The 14,586-nt window shown below is 43.8% G+C and overlaps 1 protein-coding gene across 1 annotated transcript in view; it reads left to right on the plus strand.

Annotated features, from left to right (window-relative positions):
• Window positions 1-14,586, plus strand: part of SNX25 (sorting nexin 25) — an 880,463-nt gene that overhangs the window by 748,542 nt on the left and 117,335 nt on the right. The window contains exon 13 of the mRNA XM_085641936.1: window positions 12,312-12,425. Coding sequence (XP_085498062.1) covers window positions 12,312-12,425 — 114 coding nt within the window. The remainder of the gene's footprint in view (window positions 1-12,311; window positions 12,426-14,586) is intronic.

Below are 14,586 nucleotides of genomic sequence, written 5' to 3' on the forward strand. Positions count from 1 at the left end.
CCTCTGTAACAGTTTTTCTGTCTTTGCCTCCTCCTCCTGTTAGCGTGTTCTCTCTTTCTGTGGGTCAAAGTCTTATGACTAAAAATAGGTGTTGGTCCCCAAAAATGACTGTTGGTGGGCCACACCTGCAACCAGCCGACAGAATTAAGCGCCTGATGGCAATGTAAAAAATATCTAGGGTGGTGACACCAGCTTTTTACTTATTTGCCTCTAAAGTCGTACATTTGCCATCTATGAATAAATCCCGGAGTGTGGCTTCACAAAGCGCCGACATTTGATCCTGAGCTTAAGGATCAAAGGAGAGGAGAAGCAGCGAGTTTTTGTATGGGCACCAAGGGGGATAAAAATTCCCGTCCGCCAATCACATCAATGCTTGCTCGCATACATATGTTGTACATGTGACCACGTCCGAGCATGTCTGAAGGCTGGAACAGGATCTGCTTACCAGGATTTCTTTAAAAAACGCACATGTGGGTGCTCAAGACATGGAAGAAGCAGTTGTCTTGAATATGTGCGTTAGTTGCAGCAGTGGAATCGGCAAATAACTCTTCTGTATGGGTGGAAGGCAGTAGCAAAGCTGTGCATTGGAAAGCAGAGGTGTTAGGATGGGAATGTAACTTCCATGTCTCCCAAGGATCAGTCCTCTGGTGTTCCTGCCTGCGGTTTTTTTCTTGTGCCTCTGCACACACCACAATTATATGTGTACCATTAGGGTCCATTGTATGAAGGATTGCGACCCATAGTGTGCCTACACCATCAGCTCAGCAGGCTGTAGTTGCCTGACAGTTGTGGCAGTAATGTGTTTAAATGGCAGGGCAGGCCTTTTTACCTGTAACTTTCACAGGGAGGGTTGGCTACTGCCCTACCTTTTAAATGTGTCTGCCATTCCCCTATGGTGGATGAATGTGGCCTGCCAGACGAGCTGTGTATATTGCTGAGCTCCTTCAGTGCATTCCTGGAGCCTTTGTGATCAGCCATATTCTACAGTGCGGGGTATCAGAAGTCAGCAGCTCCTTCCAAAGTGCAGAGACAGTGTTTTCCAAAGTCGTCCTCTTTTGTTTCCCATCAAGGTGATAGGTGTAGAGTGTGCAGACTTCTCCTTGTTTGTGCCCATCTTTTAGATTTCCCCCTCCAGAGTCTCCCTGCCCCATATCGCCTTCCTGCTGACTCTCAAAGACAGACTGTGGCAGTCCTGTCTGGAAGAAATAAGCAAATGGAGTAAGAAAGCTTGAAACTAGCCACAGAACTGTGCTTGTGAAGTCCATAAACTCAGTCCGATTTAGAGATTTGTGTGCAACATTTAAATCACTGGTTTGAATGGCCTTCAGCCTTGCATGCTTGAGAGGTTTATAAACTAAGCACCAATATGTCTGATAGCAAGAGCATCCAATTACTTAAGGTGCAAGATACATTTTTGGAATGTTTAGTGCTGTGTGAATATATATATATATATATATATATATATATATATATAATTAATATTCTACAGTATAACATCTATAGCTATTGTTATTGCATTAATTGCAGTGGTCTAAAACCCACAATTTAATGGAATGCTATTATCAATAGTTGCTCTTCATAATACACAGGAATTGCATACTACCAGTAAATTACGGCTTTCAAACAGAGAGGAAGCCTTAAAACCTGTTTTTATGTTTCGCCTGCACAGCACATGTGCTGTGCTTGCAAAATCTCTTGTATGAAAAACCAACAAAATAAATCTTAAAATGGGTTAGAGGCTGACCATTACTTACTTTTACTTACCATTGGCTGGCTCCCATGTCACTCGTTTCCTTGCCTACTATTGGTCAGCACCTAGTCCTCGCTTCTGTCTTCCTCCTGGGCTTTTAGTCGAGTGTTCATTCTGACATAGATCCTGGCCAGAGTACTGCTTCCCGTGGTCAGTGTCCTTCTCTGCAGTCTCCTGCAGTGCAGGCTCTCTTTTTTTTTTTTTTAAATACTTTTCGACACGCACTCATTATGTGCATGTCTCCACAGTCCCTTCCCTTCAACCCCGCTTACTCTAAAAAAAATTAAAATTTTTTTTTTAAAAGTGCAGTGACCCGGCCAGCCTTACTTTAAGCCATGTAAAGTAGAGCTATATTGGTGCCAGTAGACGTGCCAGGTCCTGACATTGTTCTCACGAAATTTAAGGACAGTTAGGAGCGCTGATGTGCAGGGTGAGGTCCTTCCAGGCTTTAGGAGCTGGGTGTGAGAAAACGTAACTGTCGGCTCTAATTTTGCCGATGTGAGCTAACAGGAGACTGGCCATGCAGAGGGTTCTGGAAGGCATATTGAAGCTGATGTGGCTGTTCTGGAATTCAGGTAGGTTGGACCATGTTTGTGTAGCCCCTTTTTTGTGTTAGTGAGAAGTTTGAAGAATGCAGTACTTTTGTGGTCTGGGAGCCTGTGTAGTTTTTGTGGTGGTCTGTGATTTGAGTGTGGTGGGGGGGAGTTTCAACTTGTATGATTTCTGCGTTCTAGATGATCTGTAGAAGTTTGGTGAGATAGATGGAGATGCCCATGTAGTGAGCGGTGCCACAGTCTAGTTTGCTGTTTATTAGAACCTGGGTGAGTGTTCTCCGTGTGTCTAGTGGGAGCCACTTAAAGATCTGTTTGAGCTTGTGGAGGTAGGATAATGCCACGTGTTGACTTGGTTGGCAATTAAGAGCTGTTTTTCCACCTCTATGATGAAGTTTCTGGCTTGATTTACAGGGTTCGGTGCTTGTCCCAGTGTGGATGTCCTCTCTGAAATGTACCACTTATGTTTTCTTTAAGTTGAGCGTGAGGCACTTGACTTTCATCCACTTGGCAACTTGGGGTATGTAGGTGGCAAAGGTGGCCCAGGTGATGGGCATGTCACTGGTGAGGGAGAGGACATGTTGGGTGTTCTCTGCGTAAGACATTATGTTGATTCTGTGTGATCTGATGATACTGGTGAGTGGAGTCATGTATTTGTTAGCTAGTGTAGAGCTGAGCGAGTATCCCTGGGGGACTACACAGATCCTGTTGGTGGCTGCGGAGCTGTAAGGTGCCAGGCTGATTGAGATAGTCTTTTGAGTAAGTAGCAGATCTGTCAGACTACAGGTCCTGTTATTCAAGAGTCGGGGAAGCATTGGATGAGGATGGGGTAGGAGACTGTGGCAAAAGTAGCTGAAGGAAAACGCAGGATGAGTGCTGCTGTGTCTCCTCTGTTCTTGACATGCAAATGTTTTTTTAATTTTTTTTACTTATTCAGGTCAGCAAAATAAGAATACAGATTTGTACAGCATAGATACTATTACTACACACTTTTCATATTACAGTGACATTTCACGTATTGACATGTACGTTCTGACATGCAAATGTTATTGGTGGTAGTGATGAGGGCTGTTTCGGTGCTATGGTTGTGTCTGAAGCCTGATTGCGAGCGGTCTTTGAGATGGTCGGAAAGTTGTCTATTGATGAGTTTTTCTAGGATCTTTGCTGGTTAGGGAACCAGTGAGAGAGGTCGCTAGTTAGGCAGTATCCTCTGGTCTACAGAGAGTTTCTTCAGGCGAGGATGAATGGTGATGTGCTTCGAGGCTTCCCGGAAGGTTGCAGAAGTTAGAGAGATTTTGAGGATTTGGGTGAGCATAGAGCAGATAGTGTTGAGTTCTGTGGTGAAGATGAAGTGTGGATACGGGCCGAAGGGGCTCCTTAGTGGATGGATTTTATGGTTGAGTCTGTTTCCTTTGCAGCCTCAACCATTGTGGGGCAGCAAGTCAGGGCAATTCCTGAGTGGATCATCTTGTCAAGACAAGATGTCAAGGGTGTGAATGGGTCCGGTTGGCTTGTGAATTTGTTCTAGATATTGCATATTTTGTCGTGGGCAAGCTGGTTGCAGAGGGAGTGATGGGGGTAGTGTTTGAGGTCTGATTTGAAGGGTCTTATTTCACCATCATGTGTGTGTTTACAGCGGCGTTCCCGCTGCTTACAATGGCCAGTGGAGAGTCTGAGATCTTTCATGTGCCAACTTGCTTGCAGTCTTGTCCTGGGGGTGGCGGTGGTTTTGAGTGCGGCAACAGTCTACGCAGGAGGTGATCCAGGTGTTGAATTGAGTGATGGATTGTGTGAGGTCATCTCGAAATTGCAGGCAGCTTGAGTTCAGAGATCCAAGCTTCTTCTGAGAATCTGCTCCATTTTCTTGAGTGGTCTTGGAGGGTTCAGTGACGCATTGATGGGGGATATGCAGGTAGAAGCTGGCAAAGGAGTGGTCTGTCCAGGTGAGGGGGAGGAATTGGTCCACTGCAATGTTGTAGAAGTTCATGAAAATGGGGTTGATGAGATGTCTTGCGGTTTAGGTGGGGTCCTTCACGCAATCGGTAAGTCCGAGAGAGTTAAGGTCATTTAGGAGGTTTGTTGTGCTTGGATCTGTGTAGTCTTCCAGGTGAAAGTTGATGTATTTGAGAAGGATGGAAGAGTTGGAGCTGAGTACCAAGGGGGCAATGAATTCTGTGAAGGTGTTTAAGAAATTGTTCCTGGCTCTTGGTAGAGGGCAGTTCAGCCAGGGTGGTGGTGCTGGAGCTGTGAAGTTTAATGGCCGGGTGTTGCAGGTGACTGTTGGAATTCACTGATGTGGTGGAGGGCCTGTTTTCCTTGTTTACAAATTTTCATCCTTTTCTTGCAACATTTTTAGGATTTTAAAGGTACACAGGGTTTGTGGATTCCCCTGGAGGGGACCGAGAAATTAGCCAAAATACAGCAAATTTGGGGGTTTCTCGGAAAAATGGGAAAAAGTGCTGCAGAAGAAAGCGTCTGTTTTTTTCCCTGCAAAAACCATCAACCAAGGGTTTGTGGTGCTAAAATCCCCATCTTTCCAGCTTTCAGGAACGAGAAGAATTTTGTCAGAAATCCAAACTTTTCTACACAGTTCTGGCATTTTACTGGGACATAGCCTTTTTTCCTATTTTTAGTGCTTTCAACCTACTACTAGTTAGTGATAGAAATGAGTAAGAAAGCAACAATGGATCCTGGAAAACTATACAGAACCTGAGGTACCCAGAGCCAATAACAGAGCTGCGTCTTGCAATGGTTTTTCATTGTGTACTGTGTATATAGCCATTCATTTGGGGAAATATAAAGAGTGAAAAAAAGGTATCAAGAAAACCTGTATTATATTTCTGGAATGGGAACAAAATATTGAGCAGTAGCTATTTGCACATCTCTGAACTCGTGAGTACCCACACTAGCATGCGAATTAGAGGACATTTTTCAAAATGACTTTGTTTTTACACATTTTCTTATATTTGGAAGGCAGAAATGCAAAGAAAGTCAATTGGTAATAACACTTGTTCTACTATTCTTTGTTCCCCTAAGTCTCCCGATACAAATGGTATCCCACTTGTGTGGGGTAGGCCTAGTGCCTGTGACAGGAAACAGCCCAAAATGCAACGTGGACACATTTTTCCACAGAAAACTGACTCATTTTTTACAATGTGCCTAGCTATGGATTTTGGGCCCTAGCTCAGCCGGCACCTAGGGAAACGTAGCAAATCTGTAAAAAAAAATGTTAAACTAAACACCCTGAGGAATCCAGGAAGTGGTGACTTGTGTGGTTTTCACCAGGTTCTGTTACCCAGAATCCCTTGCGAGCCTCAAACTTTGTCAAAAAAACACATTTTTCTGTGATGGAAAGTTTTGGAATCTGCAGGGAGCCACAAACTTCCACCCACCCATCATTCTCCCAAGTCTCCTAATAAAAATGGTACCTCACTTGTGAGGGTAGGCCTAGTGCCTGCGACAAGAAACGGCCCAAAACATACTGTGTAAACTTCAAAATTATCGATTACAAAAAGTCCTTGTTTTGCAAGGGAGTCACCTGCGTTTTTGACCACGGACTCGGCGGCCATCTAGGGAATCCTACCAAACCCAGACATTTCTGAAAACTGGACACCTGGGGGAGTCCAGGGATGTGTGACTTGCGTGGATGCCCCAATGTTTTCCTACCCAGAATCCCCCGCAATTCTCAAATTTAGCAGAAAAAATCAAATCTTTCTCACATTTCTGTGTGGGAAAGTTGAGGGATCACGCGGCTGACACATATATCCTACCACTCAGCGTTCATGCAGGTAAGGTAAGGTAAAAAAAAAAAGATAGCGCTTAGAGCTCGCTGTGCTATCCCCTGAATCCCTATGTTTATGGCCTTTCCCAGTTGTCGGCCCTTGGCCCACCCACATCAGAGGGATTTCCTGTGCAATATGGTTGGACGCGCGCGTGCCATCCGACGCACATGAGCTCTGTGGCGTCGGTTGTCTCATGCGCGTCTGACGAACGCAAATGTTTAAAAACACCTCCTTTATAGAACGTTGACCAATGAGGTCCTGTCATGAAGTTACTTGCAGAGTCAATACCAGGAGGGATGAGCAAGGCACATTGAATGGGGGCCAAATGACGTCATGCAGCTGTTCTGGAATTTTTATTCTACATCACTTCCATTCTACTAAAAGCACTTTTTTATCCTAACATATTTTGTGTATTTTGTAGCAGCCTATCTTATATTGTGAGCAATGCAAGTTTGAAATAATAACTTACATGTTCACAGTTCTTTCTGTCACAGACCAGATGGGGACGTTGTAGCAGTAAACATAAATAAGTCACTATTCTCCACTGCACTAACCAGGATCAAGATATGGCACAGTAAAAAAAAATATAGAAAGTGGCATTGTTTGTTTTTCCTCGCTGCTTGTTCCCTTTGGAACAGTCACTCTGAGTTGCTAAGCTTAATCGAAGAGGACACGCTGCCACATCATTTAGACTCTGAGTGGAGAGCTACCTTTTACTTTTATTTCCTTCTCATTAGTGATGGTCTCTCTGTCTTCCTTTTTTTATTTAATATTTTATTACAAAATGACCATAAGGTTTAGAGGCGCCAACACTGTCGAAGGACTTTAATGCCTGGTAGTAATAAGGCCAGTATATCACAGATGATTTACTATAAACTTTGATGTCTTTAAGAGGTAATATAATCTAATGGATAATATGCTGCATGGCTAAACACTTATAAGGTCCCAAAGGCGAGACATATTGGCTATGAAAAAAATGCTTATTTTTGCTTTCTTTTTTCTAATGCTAAATAGCACCAGCAACAAGAATTGGCGAATCCAAAACGTGGCGCCTATTGGCTTTGCCAAAGTTTAAATGACATTGGGGATCTCAGGTGTGCCCTTTTGCCTGATTAAAACAGAGGTCTACTGCCCCTCAGTCCCACTTGTCCTCGTCCCATTCCTCACTAATGAGCTGATTCCACCTCGCAAGCAGTGGCGGCTGCTACGGGGCAGTAGTGGTGAGACAGGGGGTTAAAAAAAAAAAGAAAATTGCACTTACCTGCTGGCCGCCGCTTCCGTTCTTCTTCTGTCGATGACACACGGTCCCATGGAAGCAGGAAGTACACAGGCTCCCAGACTCCCCTAGCCAATCACGATGCTGCTGTCACCAGCATGACATCAGCGCTGTGATTGGTCTCAGCGCCCCTGTTCGGTGCTCAGACGGGGACCATGAGCTTGTGCATGCTCTCCCCCCAGGATGTGCAATAAAGCCGGGTGGAGAACATACTAAGGGCGAATGACTGTTTGGCCATCCCAAGACGGCCGGCCAAACAGTCATGCGCACTTGGAAAAGGCCCACCCCTCCTCCCCTTGCTGGCTGATAGTCTAGCCCCGCCCCACACCTAAAACAAAACTGGGTAAGTATGGGAAAAATAACAATGTGTTAATGAAGGTTACAGGTAAGTAATTTGACATTCCCTCAGTCCCCACCGCCCTTTCACCTTGATGAATTAACCCTTTAATTGAGTACTTTGTCAATCAGCCATTAGCAGGCTAATTGCTAGGTTTTGAGAAACACGCACCGTTTTTTTTTCCAATTTGTTTGCTATTGTCATTTCTCTGGAGAGAGTTAAGTGAAAATCATCTTATGTTTGCAAATTAACAACCACATACTGAATCATTGTTTAATATTATTATTCCATAACATTGATATTTGTTTATAAGTATTACACCTAAAGCATTTACTGACGCTCCAAAATATGTCCAAATAGAAAATATATTGGCAGAAGCGCACTCATCCCTAGTTAATGCACACAAAATTGTTTAACTGCTTGTGCTTCATAACATATATGATCTCAGGCCATTAAAATGGATGCTACTGTTGTTAGCGGTCACCTTTGATCCGGTTTCAACATCTCTCTGTATAGTTGTACAGCGTATTTTGAGAATCAGTATAAAATAGGAGGCTACATCTATTTTTCTGCTGTATGCGCTGATCTGATGCTGGGGGCACGATTTATAGTCCCCTTGAAGGTTTTCAGTGTTTGCACCACCTGATAAAATCCAGCACCACGGCGTTTTGATGTGATAAATGGCACCTATCAGTAATGAGGAATAACGTGGATTTGAGTGCTTACTGCAACAAAATGTGCATGTCCCAGAAATTTGCCGAGACTTTCCCACCTTTAAATTCGGATAGGTTTGAAATGCTGAAATGTAATGGACATTATTTCGCCCTCTCGGTGTGATGAAGCCTGCATAGCTAATTACTCCGACCCTTACACAAGGAGAAGTTCACATCAGGCGGGCAACTAGAGCCAAATTTCGGGGGGGGGGGGGCTGAAAAAATTTCGGGGGGGGGGGGGGGCGCTAAGTCTTCCAGCCGTAGGCAGAGCGGCTGTAAAAAGGGGTGAAAATACAACATAAGCCTCATTAACGAATAAATGGTCTTTTAAAGACCTGTTAAGTACTCGGGTCCGGCTGCAATTAGACGAACGCCAGCCCGCGAGGCTGTCTCAGCCGGGCTGACACACATGACGGGGAGGCTGAAGCCCGGTGAGCCCAATGGGTGTTGCGCGCCTGGTTCACATAGGGTTAAGAATTATTTGACCATTTTATGTAGCCTGTCCCTATCGTAATAAATCTTCAGTTGGATGAATCCAAGTCTCGCTTTATGACGACTTCTCTGGGGTGCATTAGCGCCGCCTCTCAATCTATGTCTTCCATAGACCTTACTTCCCTCTCCCACAGCGTCCGGAGTCCGACCAGTCCGTCAGGGATGTTGTTGTTAATGGTCTTGTATGTGAAGGAAATCACTTTGTGTGTCAGTGCTTCCTGCAAAAGTCCGCCTTCCAGGGGTGCGTTTTCTGGGAGTCATTTGCAAGGGAGATCCTCTGCCTGCCAGGCATGGCGCAGTTCCGCATATTTAAGGAATTGGGAATTGTGCATGCCTTATTCCTGTTTGAGCTTTCCCCATGTTTTGAGTTTCCCTTTTTCAAGGATGTTGCCCACAGTGGAGGTCCCCAGGTTGCCCCAGGGCCCAAATCCCTTAAGCCCACGTAACTCCAGAAACTGGGCTTGTTTTCCAAACAATATGGTTATGTCCCGAGAGGCAGTTATACTGGAAGCAGGTAGTTGACTTGTTGGTAGCAGTCCTGGGGGTGGTAATGCCGATGGACCTGAGATTTGTGATACTTGGGATACCAAGTGAGGTGGACATCACCAGAATGCAGCTGACTTTTTTGTCTCTCTGGGGATGGTGGTTGCCAAAAGGGATGTAACCAGGAAGTGGGGGGTTGCCGACAAGCCGACTATTCAGGAATGGACGAGAGGGATGGATATCTACATGACGGCTGAGCAAACCACATACCGCAGTAAAGGGTGCCCGAAACAAATTCACAAGATCTGGGGCCTGTGGAGAAGATACTTCGGACTCGACAGAGGTGACGACACACAACAATCCAATACACAGGCCACACAAGAGACCTTAACATGACTCCCGTACACACACCGTCCTGGCAAATTCATTGCAACCCACTCATTTCTATTCCTGGGCTCAAACTGGCGGTACATGGTCAGAACGATAAGAGACTGATGGCGATTCTTAGTCTGTGTGAATTGAGAGGAGGTGGGAGATATGGCCCTGATGGTGAAGACAATGTTTGTAATGGTTGGCTATTGATTCCTGCAACTGTAATATGTGATAACTGCATTGCACCGATTGTTTAGTTGAAAAATAAAAATTAATTCCCAAAAAGAAAAAAGAATTATCTGACCAAGTCGTAATCAGGCTCAAGGTGTTAGCATTGTGGCGATCAGCAAACCTGCTTCAACCACCTATGTATCAAAAAAATACTTGAACCGTAGTAATAATGGGGATAGGTACTGTACATTACACTTAATGAAGTTTACTGACTTGCCTTCACGGGATTACGTGTACAGTACTGAGGGATTCACTTACATGATGAAACGATAACCTTAACATTTGATACACAACCTATGTCATCATAATCATTTGCAGATAAAATTCTAATTGTTCAACAGTTCTGATGATAATTATTTGTTAAAGAAAGCACTGCACCCAGTGGCGGCCGCCACTTACAAAATGTGGTCAAGTGGGTGGACGAGGAGAGGGAAACATTTTTAAAAAGGAAGACTTACCTGAAGCTGCCAGCTGCCTCACGCCTCTATGTTCTTGCTTGTCCAGGCAGGCACTGGGACAGCATTGCTGACTCCCTGTGCAATCCCCGTGCTGTTCTCATGCAATGAGAGCAGCGCAGGGATTGGCCTGAGTGGGCTCGTTTGATGCTCCGCTCAGGCACAGGAGTCTGCTGCTTCTCGAGCCCAGTTGTTCAAAGCAGCCGGGTTGGCGAAACCTAAGTGCGCATGTGTGTTTGGCCAGCCAGAGACAGCCAGCCAAACACACATGCGCTCTTAGAAGTGCTCAAACCAGTCCTTCTCACCCCTCCCATGGCCCGGCCCCGCCCCTTCCTACACACGCTGGCTGAGCCAGCTGCTGAAAAATAAAATGACGATTATCATTTTATTTTTTCAGCTGCTGGCTGTGGACCAGTGGGGCGACGCTCCTCTGCCATTGCGGAGAGGCGCCCCTGACGGCATCCTTAGGCTTCCACCGGTATTGCCAGTACTTCTAGACTTCACAGTATATGGAAAATCATTTTAGTTATCTTAACTATGTCGGCCACTTATGATAGATAAGCTAAAGAGACCTTCACCTTCCGATCTACCATATGTGAAGAACGTCTGGCTTCAGCTTGTAGATAAACCTTGGATTTTAGGTGGTGCCTATGCTTGCACATTGGCACTGCAAATGCAGGTAACTCTTGGGGGGTGGGGGGGGCGTTAAGGGTGTGGAGCATTGCATCACTGGCACTCAAAACAGCCAATTATATTCATGGAGACATACAATGGAGTGAGTGCCAAAAAGAAGCCTCCACAAACAAAGAGGACATAGTTACCACCACAAAATATATTTATCAGTAATGGCAGACATGAGAGTGGCCTCCAGAAGTAGTCTCAGCCTCAGTTGGAGCATGAACGAGAACACGACGTCCTGCCATTGAATCCATGTAGTGTAAGAGGATTGATACCCGTTTCCTTTCCTGGTTCCCTTTTGGTCAGCTGCACCCGTTTACGTTTATATTTACTTAAAAAGAAAAAACTGAGTATGTAGGAAAAAAGAGAATACAGGCTTCGAGGCATAATCTCAGGACAAGCGGATACTGCAAGGCATACTCACTCATCCGAAAACTGACAGGCATCATATAGTCATTGCTAAACACCTCGCACTAGAGGGGAGATAGCAGGATTTTCCGCAATCACGATAAAAAATCTCAATATGCAAATGTTTGCTAGGCACAGTTATTAGAGACACTGAATTTGTCACAACTGTCCCTACTGTGAGCATTCACTTCCCAAATGGATACATTCAATGTCTGTACAACTTATTATGGAATTCATAATCTCGTTGATAACAAAAGGGGAAACAGAGCCAGTTCCTCTGAATTAAAGACACCAACGTTAGCCGTTCCTCTTTCACCCTTGTTCCTAAAACCTATTGTTTCAATTCAGTGTTTTCTATTAAACCAGGCGCTAAATTATTGAACATCACAAGCTATTTTATTGTTTTTTTATTACATTTGAGCTAGCCATTGTTTTCCTCTGTTTTCAATACCAATATTAGCTAATTATAGAACAGTTACTCTAGCATTTCGGTTGGCTTCCAAATACATAGCTGTAATATTGCTAGTAGCAATTCCTAGAACCCGACTGCTGTCAAAGGGCAATTAGAAAACTATATATATTGCTACTTAGAATCTTCAACATTTTTATTGTTTTGACCGAAAGATGTAGGCGTTTAAGAAAGAAGTTCATAAAATTTGCTGTTTTGCTTTTCTGGGGATGAGGCAAGTAGTTACCTGGCTAATGCCTGAAATATTATTGTATTGTAAATATTGCCATGCATGTGGTACATGTAATCTTTTATTTTCTTTTTCTCCCACACAGTGCTTTTCATCCTTAAAGAAAGTTCAGTTGCCTTCTCTCAGTAAACTGCCCTTTAAATCTATAGATCACAAATTCATGGAGAAGTCGAAGAATCAGTTAAATACATTTTTACAGGTAATTTAAAACCTTATTACCGCTTCTGATAAAGGTATAAATTAATAGTAGTTGCCGTTAGTCTATATTTTTGACTAATTGGGTGGGCTAAAGGACTTTCATCTATTTCAATATCATGTAGTGAAGTGACATGTTCTGCTTGCAGTCACTTGGAGGACTATCATATGCTCTGACTAATAGAGGTGCTAAGAAGGGTCTGAATCTATTGGATAGTCTTTTTTTATTTTATTTTCTTATATTTTTATACAAGAAAACATTAGCAAAACTGTTACAGGGTTAGCATAGGTTGAACCAATCGCCGTTTATACGTCAGTGTTTGTTTAGCTAACCCCACATGACGTTATTAAACGTTTGCTACCCAGGGTCAATTGGCCGAAAAAAAACTCCAACACCATGCAACACAAAACCAGATTACACATTAGCATATCTTTTGCTGTGGGTGCCCTCTTAGTAGACATAACGGGATGAATAGGGAGTCCTGAAAGCAAACAATATCATACAGGCAGTGGGTTTCCCGGGCGTGCTTGTGGGAGGAAAATCACAATGGGCTGACATCATGGCCTATATGTGTTCGGTTTTAACTCATGATCATTACTCCTTCAAGTGCAACCCTCTTTAATTTATAAAGTTTGCACACCTGAGGCAAAGGGACATCATTTTCAGGGCTGCCTTTCTTGGGAGGGGCTGTTAATCATGACACCAAAAGAGTGCCATCAAGACAGTCTTTTGTGTGCAATACTGACGGTTTTAGCTGTCTCGGGAAGTAAAGGTAAAACCTGCTTAAATCACATTACACGGAGTTGCATTAGTGCCTTTAATCAATTTTCCATCAACATAAATGATAGATCTCAAACTTTCAATTTTTCCACCTATTAAAGAAAAGATATTGCTTATGATCCCCAAGACTGTGAGAATCTTTATAATGAGCAATGTGTATGATGTAAGGTCTTAACAGAAGGAATGGCCTGTGAGGGTTTTCACCACTTGTTGATTTGATTGTCTTCTTTGGCTTCACAAAAAGCTGAGGAGTTTAATGTCTATTTGAACAGCACTGTGAGCTAACATGAGTCTTTTTTATCTGAGATGAGAGTGCTTATACTCTAGTCTACATTTCCAACGCTAAATTTATCAGCAGTCTTAGTATTTTTAACACCATTTTCTTTGTCTCTGGTTGTGAATTCAGGCCTGATCCATATATATGCTGAATCTGCTTTCACATTTCTCAGGATTCACCAAACATTTGAGATCTTTCACCTCCCTACGACTACTGGTAGGTAACCACATAGCTACCATAATGACCATTACTTCAAGAAGTGCAAGATATGCTTAAAGATGCAGTACAGTCAACTCGGGGGCTGGTAGTTCGCCTTAGGATGAAGCAGGGAGAAAAAGTAGGTTGTTCAACCTGGGGTCCGCCATCCCGAGAGCTGAAAGATAGGTGTCATCCTCTTCTTCAGCCTTTGATGTGACAAGGTCTGACCAACCCCTTCAGTAACCTCTGTGATTCTTCAAGTTGCAAGCATTCGTACCCCTAGTGGTTGTTGAGGTGCTAGAAATTAGGAGATTCTACCTTGGCATTGAGATGGCCAACATCAAGGTATTCGTCACTCAGGATGCCTAGATTCTCTCCTCAGTTTCTTGTGATTATTTGCCGTTGGTGTCTCTGTCGATGTCAAAGGCATCGGAGTCTACAGTAGGACTCCCTGATAGAAACTCCTGCCATCTCACACAGCCTCCACATCCGTGGTACTTTGTTTCACTAATTCGTCACTCTTACACAGATAGGACAAGTAGACAAGGAAATGATCCCAGCAATGCCAACATTCTTCAGATGATGAGCCTGTGAGAAACAAATAGGAGGAGGATTGCCAGTCTTCTGGTTCTAGAAAGGGAATCTTTGTCACCACATAGTCCATAGTCCTTCTTGAAGACGTTTCTCTTCTTCTTTAGACATAATTGACCCTTTCTGCCAAATTCGCAGAATCGCCTCCTCGTGCAGTAGACCGTGGTGTTGCCTTTCATGAGGGCAGCAACAGAGTTGTAAGGAAGCTTAACATGGAGGCATCTTCCCATCATCTTTGTGACTTGGCTTCCTAAACCCCAGGCTAAACTCATGGTAGGAAAGTTTTCCACAGTTCAATCATATGAAAGACTTTTTTTT

This window comes from Triturus cristatus, chromosome 2_2, assembly GCF_964204655.1.
Source record: "Triturus cristatus chromosome 2_2, aTriCri1.1, whole genome shotgun sequence".
Taxonomy (NCBI): Eukaryota; Metazoa; Chordata; class Amphibia; order Caudata; family Salamandridae; genus Triturus; species Triturus cristatus.